This window comes from Emericellopsis atlantica (assembly GCF_019669845.1).
Source record: "Emericellopsis atlantica unplaced genomic scaffold F5Z01scaffold_7, whole genome shotgun sequence".
Lineage (NCBI taxonomy): Eukaryota > Fungi > Ascomycota > Sordariomycetes > Hypocreales > Bionectriaceae > Emericellopsis > Emericellopsis atlantica.
This window is the reverse complement of record NW_025764709.1, coordinates 1-10734: the sequence shown is the minus strand read 5'-3', so window position 1 is coordinate 10734 and position 10734 is coordinate 1. Positions and strand designations below refer to the sequence as shown.

Genomic DNA, 10734 nt, shown 5'->3' with positions numbered 1-10734 from the left:
GTGACTGGCGTTCAGGAAGGAAGGATTGATTCATGCGAATTTTATGATGAGTTTGGACCTTATCTAGACAATTAGAACCCTAAGCGTGTCGTTTGCCACAGTTTCGACCAATACCTAAGTGTAATATCCTCATTATTAAACAAGCAATGTCAAACTCGACATCTGATCCTGCTAGAGGAAGTGAGCTATTGCATGGGGCCGAGGTAAGATCAAAGTGATAAGCCCCGTCCCATATTCGAGACCAGCCTCACTTGTATGTGGTCAGTTACTCCGAACCTCACTCTCCCTTCTACAACCAGAGGCCTTCAGCATCTTGCTGACAACATGGCTCATTCTCGCGAGAACAGTAGCTCCATCGAGAGCTGGAGGCATCTTGTGCCTTCTGAGGACGAGCGAACAGATCCGTTTAGCGAGCTCGAATCCCTCCGACCGGCCACAAGACTTGTAGGGTGACACGCATTGACAGCAATCGCTGCTGACTGACGACTACAGACACACCACCGCGACTTCAGCAGCGGGGATCACGAGCATAGCCATCATGCCACCATCGCTTCGTTGCACCAGGATGCTTCATCCATACAGAGTCGACCCCCCTCTCGTATCTCCTCGACCATCCGCCGAGTAGTGACCCCCGTCTTTGGGAAGTCTGCCGTCAAGCGCGCGGCGACTGTCCTGGGCACGATTCGCGAGCATGGCGAGCACGGCACGCGTAAACGAGACGTGCTCAGGGGGCTTCTCCGTGGGAACAAGAGGAAGAGAAGCGAGAGTCCTGACGAAGAAGTGTTGAGTGGACAGTTCACAAAAGGATTATCTCTTGCGCAAGACGGCCAGCGAAGAAGAATCAATGTGTTGTTTGTGGGCGGGAAGACCGTTGGCCAAACAAGCCTATTGTTGTGAGTTGGACACTCTCTTCCTCACTCAATCTGTCCTCGATTCGGATGCTAAAAGTTGACAGCCGAGCTCGCTACGGCTATTTTCCAGATGTATGTTGATTCTCAAGCCGTTGCCGGGGACTGCTGACATTGACGAACTGTAGGCCAACGCCATCACGCGAACTTGCTACGAGGTCTACGCAGCTGACAGAGCATACAATGACAGACCCGTCACGTTGGAGATGTAGGATACCTCTGGCGCACCAGATCTGAACACTGTGCGACGATTGAGCTACATGGCCTGGGACGCGGTCGTTCTGTGCTTCGACGTGGCAGACAAGATTGGACTGTATAGTATCGTCAGCTGGGTAAGTGAAGAACATCCTTCTGGTGCAGCAGGTCTCGAGACTGATGCGGATCTTCCTGTCCAGTGGCGGTGTGCCGTGAACGAGGGCTTCACCTCCTCAAGCCGATACCCTCCGCTGCTGCACCTTGTGGGGATGAAATGCGACAAGCGTAGCGTCGAGGAGGGCTTGTTTGATACTGGCCCGGCCAATCTGGCCGCCTTTCCCACGTGTTGCGTGGAGGTGGAAGAAGCAACATGGCAAGCTCGACGGATCGGGGCGGATCGCTACCTGGAGTGCTCGGCACTGACGGGCGAGGGTGTGAAGAGTGTCGTGGATGAGCTCGGCAGGGAAGTAGTGAGAAGAGACTCCGAGCGGGATGAGACAAATGGTCTTGTTGTGAAGAAGAAGAGGAGGTTGTAAGGCGCATGTATCCCCAAGGTACTCCGTAGTTTGAGTGACCGAAATTGTGGGCGTGTAACTCACAGGCGGGGGCACCAACCAGCAACTACTCCGTATTCAGTCCTCTTCATCACCTACATCTTGATAAAAGTGTAAAAGTGTGTAGCTACGGTCCCTTAGTCCACGTCCAGAGAATGCCACCCTATGCACGCGTGTGGGACAAGGAGTGAGAAATATCTCAGGTCTTCAGCACTGCACAATCACCAAACCAGTGACCCGCGCTGCTCTTCAACCACGTTTACGATCCGCGCGCTGCTTTGTCGGCTTCACACATCCCAATGAGCTAATAGCTCTCCGATTATTTCAATTGCGACGATCAATCAATCTAGGACCATCTGGACGGACAAAGGACCAACCGCGCGCGAGGCCGGGTATCTCTAAAGCAAGTACCAGAATGACTTCACGACGCGGCATCGCGCTGGCCGCCATCGGGCTTGGAGTCGCAGCCGTATCAATTCAGTTCACCACGTCGAAGCACGTCCATGTATCTCATGTGCTGCTCCAGATCCTGGCTGTCCTCATGGCCACCGCACCTGTGGTGAGAACACCTTCAACACAAGGCTAGATTTGACTAACAGCATCAGATTCGCCATTTTGCTGTCTCTCGCCACAGGGCGCGCACGACCATTGACTGGAAAAGAGCAGCTCGTCAGCGCGTCGGCGACGAGTACTATCTGTTTGTTCTTGGCTCAGGCGGCCATACCAAGGAGATGCTCATGATGATGGACGACGGACAAGCCAGCTTTGCCGGAATCCACAGACGGTACATGGTCTCCCGTGGCGATGACATGTCACTGCATCACTTGGAAGAGTTCGAGAGTCGCATAGGGCTCGAGTACGACGCTGCAGAGACGGGCACATACGATGTTCGCACCGTGACCAGAGCACGCAGGGTACACCAGCCTCTTATCACAACCCCCTTCTCTGCATTGCTGAGCCTGTGCAATATCATCTTTGGAGTCTTGCTTTCGTCGCCGTCAGCAGGAACGCAGAGATACCCGACAATCATCTTTTCAAACGGCCCGGCAAATGGCCTCTTTGTGGCTCTGGCGGTCCATCTCCTGAAGATGGCACACGTCATTCCCGAGGGCAAATGCGCCTTTGTGTACATCGAGTCGTGGGCGAGGATATCAACGCTCAGTTTGACGGGGAAGCTGTTGCATTATACAGGAATGGCCGATGGATTCGCGGTGCAACACCAGCCGGTCGCGCTGCGCTATGGGGTGACCAACGTCGGTCCTTTGGTGTTCAACTGCCGCCGCGAAGTGTAACGGCCTTCTTTTATACATGATTATCATACAAGCTCTGTACAGTGTCCGTCTACGCGCCTTGGGGCACCTGCGCTGGGGTGTCCACGGCAGCATCCGCCTCCAACTCTGGCGCTCCGCGATCGTCCGCATCTTCCATCCCGTTATCCTCCAACATGTCGTCCTTGGAACTCGCCCTGAGCTCGGCCTGCTTGGCAGCCCAGACCTTCCAGTTCTCAAACTCGTTGTTTTCCAGCTTCATGGCAATGTCTCTCCTGTCAAGACCAAAGTACGCACCGACGTGCCGCGCTTCCTCGAGGGTAACACGGCGCGCAATCTCTTCCTCTTGGCGCAGACGGTAGAATTCCCGCCTCGTCACATCATAGGCCTTTTCCTGGGTCATCCCCTCCACATCGATTCGATATAGCATTCGCTGAACGACAGACTCTCCCGACAGCGGAATACCAGGCTGCCGTAAGCCTTTGCTCCAATCCGTCTTTTGATAGTCCTTGCCGTCCAACTCGACGATCATCCTTGGCCGTGCTAGCTCCCATGGGTGGTCTTTGTAGAATAGCTTTCGTAGCGCGTCCTCGGGATACACAATCTCTTGGGGTTTGTAGTATTGCTTGTTGCTCGTGCTGTCGACCACATGACGGGGACGGACTGTGCGGACAAGTGTCTCGGACGGAGGTGTCGAGCGAAGGACATCGTACCAAGGAGGTCGGACTGCGCCCTTGTCGGTGCTGAGCAGGTTGGTTTTCAGCAGGTCGTTCTTTGTGCGCCAGACATTGGCTGGGCGGAGTTGACGGGCGCCCATGACCCCGGTGTTTGGATTGATCGAGGAAAGGTGTAGGGCGGGATCAGCGTAGGCGCGCAGTTCGCGTCGTTGAGTGTTGCGGCGAACCAAGAACTCGAAGCCGTGGATGGAAATTTGGCGTTGAAGGGACTTTGGAGATTTGATTGGAGCATAACAGCCTTTCGGTGGACCAAGCGCGGTCTGTCGACGCAGGGTAGGCATATCCGCGCCTAGTGATTAAGCACGCGCCAAACCTCACCAAGAAATTTCCCTATTCTGCACCAGCTCTCTCCAAACCGTCACTCGCCAGTGGGAAGCCAAGCTCGAGAACAGCACGCCTGCCGCCAACCCCGAGACGGCCTTGCAGAAGATGACCAAAGACTCATGAAAGTCTCCGGTCGAGTGGATGGCACCGTCTGCAGCGCCGTGCTGTCCAGAAACCGCTCGGCCGCCGCCAACGCCGTTGCGAGCTTGACTGGCGAAAGAATATCGTCCCCGAGCATCGACCGACGCCCATTCTGCACAGCGCACGGTGCCAGCGTGTCAAAGCGAGCATGCCAAGGGAGCGCAAAGCCTGGGCCGAACTTCTTCTGCTCGAAAACAGCCCAATGGCTGCACTCGACTTTCATTCCCTACGACAGCGTTCAGACCTCGTCCCAGCCGCGGAAACGAAAACCGTACAGCACTGCTGCTGCCTCGCAAACTACCACACCCGCCCCTTACAATGGGGCATACCTCCCCGTGCGCGACAAAGCCGTACTCCAGTCATATGTCCCCTCCGAAGACACAGGCCCCGTCGACCAATACTTCGACTATTATCGCGATCCCTACCGCCGAGGCTACGCTCAGCCTGATGGACCCAAGTTACGCATCTCCGAGTCGAAGCACGATGTATCCTATCCTGGGAGAGAGGACATCTGCAGCCCCTCTGACGGCACCGCGACACAGTTGGAACACCTCTGCAAGGCTATCCGCCTCCAGATGCGCCACCCCAGCCGCAACACACACGCCGCCATACACAAAGCCTACAGCCAGCTCCCGGAGCCTCGAATGCTGAACTTCACTGGCCAATGGCGGGCGCGTCTCCTCAAAGTCATGGGCACGCCACGCAGGCGCGATATGGAGTCCATGCTACGCTACTTTGGACTCATAGCCGATATCAAGTCTGCCGGCCTGACCCTCCGTCGCTCGCAATGGAACTATGCCCTATCCTTTGCGACAAAGTACACATCAAAAGCTGGAAAGAGAGAGATGGACAGCGCGCTGAGGATGTGGAGGGAGATGGAGCGCGACGCCCAGATACCGGGCAATGAGGTCACGTTTAACATCCTCTTTGACGTGGCAGCCAAGGCGGGCAACTTCCTTCTGGCTGAGATGGTCTACGCCGAGATGGACAAGCGAGGCCTGGAGTTCAATAGGTATCACCACGTCAGCCTCATCTTCTACTTTGGCCTCAAGCTCGACTCCTACGGCATTAGAGCAGCCTACAGGGACATGGTGGAGTCTGGAGAAATGATCGACACCATCGCGCTGAATGCAGTCATCTCGGGTCTGCTACGCTGTGGGGAAGAGGCGGCGGCGGAGGAGACATACCAGAGGATGAAGAGCGGCAACACGCCCGCCGCCGCCGAAATGCCGCCTCGAGACTACATGATGGACAAGGTCGTCACCAAGGTCCTCATGATGTTCTCCAAGTTGGGCAAGCACCATCCCCCGCTACGCAAGTCGTTGCAGACGAATGTGCAGTTGGCGCCGAATCTCCGCACATATCGGCTCTTTGTCGAGCATTACGCCATCAAAGTGGGCGATCTGCGGAAAGTGGCGCAATTCCTCGACGAGATGAAGTTTCTCAAGATCCCGATACACCCGACAGTGTTCCTGGCCTTGTTCAAGGGGTTCTTCGTTCATGGGGGCTTTGAGGGGTCGGATTGGAGCGAGAAGCGTCTCCAAAACGTCCTGTCTGCTCTGTACACGGCCAGCGACGACAATGCACGGAGCTTCCGCATAGACCAGTGGCTGGTAATATGGGCGCTCCGCGCGGTGAAGAAATGCTGTTCGAATGTCGAAGCAGTGGAGACGACCTACGCTGAGCTCGAGTCGCGCTGGGCGGTGCCCCCGGAGCGCATCAACTTCATGCAGTCCTTTGCGGAGAGCGTTGTGGAAGGGCGAGATTTGCAGTCCCAGGACGCAGAAGTTGAGAGCAGTCTCCACAGAGGATTCCATCGTCAAAGCCCGGAGTTGTCTGAGTAGCCATGTGGCGGGAACCCGTATCTGTTGCGAGCAAGCGTGCTTTGCGTGTATCGATAGGACTATTGTAACACATTGTGTAAATATACCCTCTGTATATATGCTTTTGAGAATACACGTCATTGTGACAATCGAGAACAATGGAGGCACTGTGGGCACGAGGTTCGAGGCACAAATGAAATTGTAAAGGCAGCTGCCCTGGTCTATTTGTTTGGAGTACATGTCCAGATCCTATAGCTTCGTGGCCGACCCGTCGCTTAAGCCTTGTAGCTCTGGTAGACTGCGAATCCGTTAGCATTTTCCCCTTGTTGACAATGGGACATCAAGCAATCCAGGCCTATGGTTCCGAACATCGAGCGAGGTCGAGCGAAAGACCTCGAGACCGTGGGGAGGTGCATGCGGAAAGACGTACCGGCAATGCCGAATGGGGCGAAGAAGCCAGTGGCCATGAACGACCAGTATCCCAGGCCGAACCACTTGCTCTTGGGGTTGAAGGGAATGTTGGTGTAGGGGCCCTCGGGATAATGGTAGGGCGAGGACATGCGGGCGCGCGTGGCGTGGAAGCCGCGGCGGGATACGAGGGACGTGGTCGTCCTGGTGGCGGCGCGAGACAGCATCTGGTGTTGGTCAGTCAATGCGTCAGGGAACTATTGCGAGAGATGCATAGAGTCGCTGAACATACTTTGACGGTTGTGGAAATGGCGCTGGTGGTGATTTGACAGCTGGGAACCGAAGTTTGGAGTGGTGATGGCCTCAGCCGATTTCTCGGGTGAAGTCGAACGGGAGGACTGCCACGTGACCTATATTCAGCTGGGCGATGCTTAGTAAGATTGACTTCACGCTAAGGACGAGGCTGTGACGTCGGGTAATTGGAGCAGAGCACTGACCGCTTTAGTCGAAGCACTGGAGCTGCAGTAACTTTTTTTTTCTGCCGCTGTGCGTCTGCAAGGCAGCCCACTTGTTGCTGGCTGGCTCTCGATTCTTAGCATCGTGATCGCTCTACATATCCTTCCAGATCGGCCACCAGAGGCGCCATTACTGCACACAACCTCCATGTGCGCTGTGCCCATGCGACGTGCGTGAATTCATCTGCTAAGACGGAACCTTTCACCCCCTGTCAAAGCCGAACGCGCACTCAACGAAGCCTCTACCAAGCCATCGTGTTGACGTTGCGATGGACGACTTGTTCGACGTTTTCGAAGGCAAAACCGATGCCCACAGCGCGAGCGAAGATGAATTACCCAAACCTTCCAACCATCGCAACCGCGCCGGCAGTAAGAAGCGAAAAATGGACGAAGCAATGAACTCTGCTGTCGAAAAGACCAAGGCAAATCCAACAAAGGGTAGCACAGCGACCGACACAGAAATGGCGGATGGGACAGAAGCCGACGAGGAGGATGAAGACGACGACGAGCAAGAGGATTCCTCGCAAGACGCCGAGGAGGAGGAGGAAGACGGCGCAGATAGCCAGCAGGATAAGAAGCGGCGCAAAAAGGAAGACGCGCAAGGGCCAGTGTTGACAGACACTTTCAATACCGCGCAGTCTCGAGAGGTCGCAGGTGCGGCCACGCTGCTGGCCCAGGACTCGTCTCTGGTACTCTCACACAACATTCAGCATCAAGTGGCGTTGCCGCCCGACCTGGACTACGAGTACGTCCCGCTGTCTGAGCACAAGAGCCCCGAAGAGCCAGCGCGCACGTGGAACTTCAAGTTGGATCCGTTCCAGAGCTTGTCCGTCGCATCGATAGAACGGGACGAAAGTGTTCTCGTCTCCGCGCACACGTCTGCTGGTAAAACCGTGGTGGCGGAATACGCCGTGGCCCAGTGCCTCAAGCGCAACCAGCGAGTCATCTACACCAGCCCGATCAAAGCGCTGAGCAACCAGAAATACCGCGACTTTGAGGCAATCTTTGGCGATGTGGGCCTGATGACTGGTGACGTGACCATCAACCCCACGGCATCCTGCCTCGTCATGACCACAGAGATTCTGCGCTCCATGCTGTACCGTGGCTCTGAGATCATGCGCGAGGTTGCTTGGGTGGTGTTTGATGAGATCCACTACATGCGAGACAAGACGCGTGGTGTTGTCTGGGAGGAGACGATCATTATGCTGCCCGACAAGGTGCGCTACGTATTCCTCTCAGCGACGATTCCCAACGCCTTCCAATTCGCCGAATGGATCGCCAAGATACACCACCAGGCTTGCCATGTCGTCTACACGGATTTCCGACCGACACCGCTCCAGAATTACTTCTTCCCCATGGGTGGCGCGGGCGCGAGAATGGTTGTTGACGAAAAGGGCAACTTCAACGAGAGCAACTTCAACACCGTCATGAAGGAGGTCGAAGAGAAGAAGGGCGCTGAATCGAATGATGCCAATGCCAAGTTGAAGGGCAAGGGCAAGAACAAGAAGACGAGCAAAGGCGGTAAAGACGATGGTACGGACATCAATCGCCTCATCAAGATGACGATCCGGAAAGAGATGAATCCTGTCATCGTGTTCAACTTCAGCAAGCGTGAGTGTGAAGATCTCGCGCTCAAGGTCTCCAAGATGGGCTTCAACGATGACTCGGAGAAGGGCATGGTACGCAAAGTGTTCAGCAGCGCCATTGACAGCTTGTCGGAGCAGGATCGCGAGCTGCCACAAATCTCAAACCTCTTGCCGCTGCTGGAGCGTGGTATCGGCGTGCATCACTCCGGACTCCTCCCCATCCTCAAAGAGACCATTGAGATTCTCTTCCAGGAGTCGCTGATCAAGGTCCTGTTCGCCACCGAGACCTTTTCCATCGGACTCAACATGCCGGCCAAGACCGTCGTATTCTCTCAGGTCACCAAGTGGGACGGCGTTAAGCGCAGGCCGATCACTTGCTCCGAGTACATTCAGATGGCAGGGCGCGCAGGTCGTCGTGGTCTCGACGCTCGTGGTCTGGTCATCATGATGATCGGCGACAAGCTCGAGCCCGACACCGCCAAGGAGATTGTGACAGGGCAACAGGACCGCTTGAACTCCGCGTTCTACCTGGGCTACAACATGATTCTCAACCTCCTCCGTATCGAGGCCATCTCGCCCGAGTACATGCTCGAGCGGTGTTTCCATCAGTTCCAGAACGCGGCGAGCGTACCGTCCTTGGAAAAGGAGCTCATGGCGCTGCAGCAGGAGAGGGATGCGCTGGTGATTCCGGATGAGACAACCATCAAGGACTACTACCAAATCCGCAACCAGTTGAATCAGTTCACCGAGGACATGCGGCACGTCATCCAACACCCCCACCATTGCATGGACTTCTTGCAGCCTGGTCGCCTCGTCAAGATCTACAACCCCAAAACATCAACCGGGGGAGTATTGGGCGGCGTGGACTTTGGCTGGGGCGTTGTGGTGAACACTACCGAACGCAAAGACCCAAAGATGGGCGAACCCGCCTACCCGCCGCAGGAGAGCCGCATCGTTGACGTGCTTTTGGGTGTGTCGAAAAGCAGCTCACCGGTCTCCGAAGGCGAGCAGCCAGGCCCCGATGGTCTGCCCGTCAATTTGGTGCCCAGCGCGAACGACGACGACGTCAAGTACGAGGTGGTGCCCTGCCTGCTCACCTGCCTTCAGTCCATCGGGCAGATTCGCATCTTCATGCCCAAGGATGGCCTGCGCTCCAACGCAAACAAGGAGGAGGTGCGCAAGTCCCTGCTGGAGGTCCGCCGCCGGTTCGAGGGCGACGGCGTCCCGACCCTCGATCCGCTCGAGAACATGGAAATTGTAGACGAGTCCTTCCGCAAGCTCCTGCGCAAGATCGAGGTCCTCGAGTCGCGTCTCTTGGCCAACCCACTGCATCTGTCCCCTGCCCTGCCATCGCTGTGGGACCAGTATAGCGAAAAGGTCGCCCTTTCGGAGAAGATCAAGGAGAAGAAGAAGGCCATTGTCAAGGCCCACAGCATTGCCCAAATGGACGAGCTCAAGTCCCGAAAACGCGTCCTTCGCCGACTTGGCTTCATCAACGACGCGGAAGTTGTTCAGCTCAAGGCCCGAGTCGCCTGTGAGATTTCATCTACCGAGGGCCACGAGCTTCTGCTCTCTGAGCTCCTGTTCGACCGCTTCTTCAACGAGCTCACCCCGGAGCACTGCGCCGCCGTCCTGAGCTGCTTCATCTTCGATGAGAAGCTCGAGACGGCCTCCCTCAAGGAGGAGCTGCAGAAACCCTACCGGGAGATTCAAGCCAAGGCCCGTCTGGTGGCCAAGGTCAGCCAGGAGTGCAAGCTGGACGTCAATGAAGAGGACTACGCTGCGAGTCTCAAGTGGCAGCTCATGGAGACTGTGAATGCGTGGGCCCAAGGCCGGCCATTCGCCGAGATCTGGTAAGTGCTGTCCATTCACACCGACATCTAATCGAGTTTGTAGCTGACAAATGTCTAGTAAAATGGCCAATGTGTACGAGGGGTCACTGATCCGCCTGTTCCGTCGCCTTGAAGAGTTGCTTCGCCAGATGGGTGAGGCCGCCAAGGTGATGGGCAACGATGACCTGACCAAGAAGTTCGAGGAGAGCTTGAACAAGGTCCGGAGGGACATTGTCGCCGCGCAGAGTCTGTATCTTTAGCAGCGTGTATTTCATTGATGCCCGCTCGTGCGTTTGTCATTGCCGGCGTTGGGATGGATCAGGCAGGATATGGCCACTGGTATATAATATGTGTGATGCGCTGTGGAGAAGGTTGTTCAAGTGCCTTGTATTATTACAAAAGAGATAGCCGTTGAGGCTCTATTTATGCGTTCTTGATCGCAT

General features: G+C 55.8%; 6 protein-coding genes across 6 annotated transcripts; 4 read left to right on the top strand and 2 right to left on the bottom strand.

Annotated features, from left to right (window-relative positions):
* Positions 1-324: 324 nt before the first annotated feature.
* F5Z01DRAFT_672166 (P-loop containing nucleoside triphosphate hydrolase protein) lies at positions 325-1639 on the top strand (the record flags this gene model as incomplete). The annotated part of the gene is made up of 6 exons (XM_046264785.1): positions 325-444; positions 493-893; positions 956-983; positions 1037-1116; positions 1165-1240; positions 1304-1639. The coding sequence occupies 6 exons, from the start codon at positions 325-327 to the stop codon at positions 1637-1639; spliced, it is 1041 nt and encodes a 346-aa protein (XP_046120094.1).
* Positions 1640-2072: 433 nt separating this feature from the next.
* F5Z01DRAFT_672165 (oligosaccharide biosynthesis protein Alg14 like-domain-containing protein) lies at positions 2073-2949 on the top strand (the record flags this gene model as incomplete). The annotated part of the gene is made up of 2 exons (XM_046264784.1): positions 2073-2216; positions 2263-2949. The coding sequence occupies 2 exons, from the start codon at positions 2073-2075 to the stop codon at positions 2947-2949; spliced, it is 831 nt and encodes a 276-aa protein (XP_046120093.1).
* A 49-nt stretch (positions 2950-2998) lies between these two features.
* On the bottom strand, positions 2999-3742 carry F5Z01DRAFT_618671 (37S ribosomal protein Rsm25; the record flags this gene model as incomplete). The annotated part of the gene is made up of 1 exon (XM_046261046.1): positions 2999-3742. One exon carries the CDS (start codon positions 3740-3742, stop codon positions 2999-3001), a length of 744 nt encoding a protein of 247 aa, XP_046120092.1.
* A 210-nt stretch (positions 3743-3952) lies between these two features.
* F5Z01DRAFT_496583 (pentatricopeptide repeat-containing protein) lies at positions 3953-6126 on the top strand. Its single transcript, XM_046260252.1, has one exon. It carries the CDS (start codon positions 4106-4108, stop codon positions 5969-5971), a length of 1866 nt encoding a protein of 621 aa, XP_046120091.1. The 5' UTR covers positions 3953-4105; the 3' UTR covers positions 5972-6126.
* A 99-nt stretch (positions 6127-6225) lies between these two features.
* Positions 6226-7004, bottom strand: F5Z01DRAFT_672162 (cytochrome-c oxidase chain VIIc-like protein; the record flags this gene model as incomplete). The annotated part of the gene is made up of 3 exons (XM_046264783.1): positions 6226-6248; positions 6381-6585; positions 6972-7004. 3 exons carry the CDS (start codon positions 7002-7004, stop codon positions 6226-6228), a joined length of 261 nt encoding a protein of 86 aa, XP_046120090.1.
* F5Z01DRAFT_649388 (ATP-dependent RNA helicase DOB1) lies at positions 6864-10722 on the top strand. The gene is made up of 2 exons (XM_046263086.1): positions 6864-10312; positions 10371-10722. Exons 1-2 carry the CDS (start codon positions 7143-7145, stop codon positions 10549-10551), a joined length of 3351 nt encoding a protein of 1116 aa, XP_046120089.1. The 5' UTR covers positions 6864-7142; the 3' UTR covers positions 10552-10722.
* Positions 10723-10734: the final 12 nt, after the last annotated feature.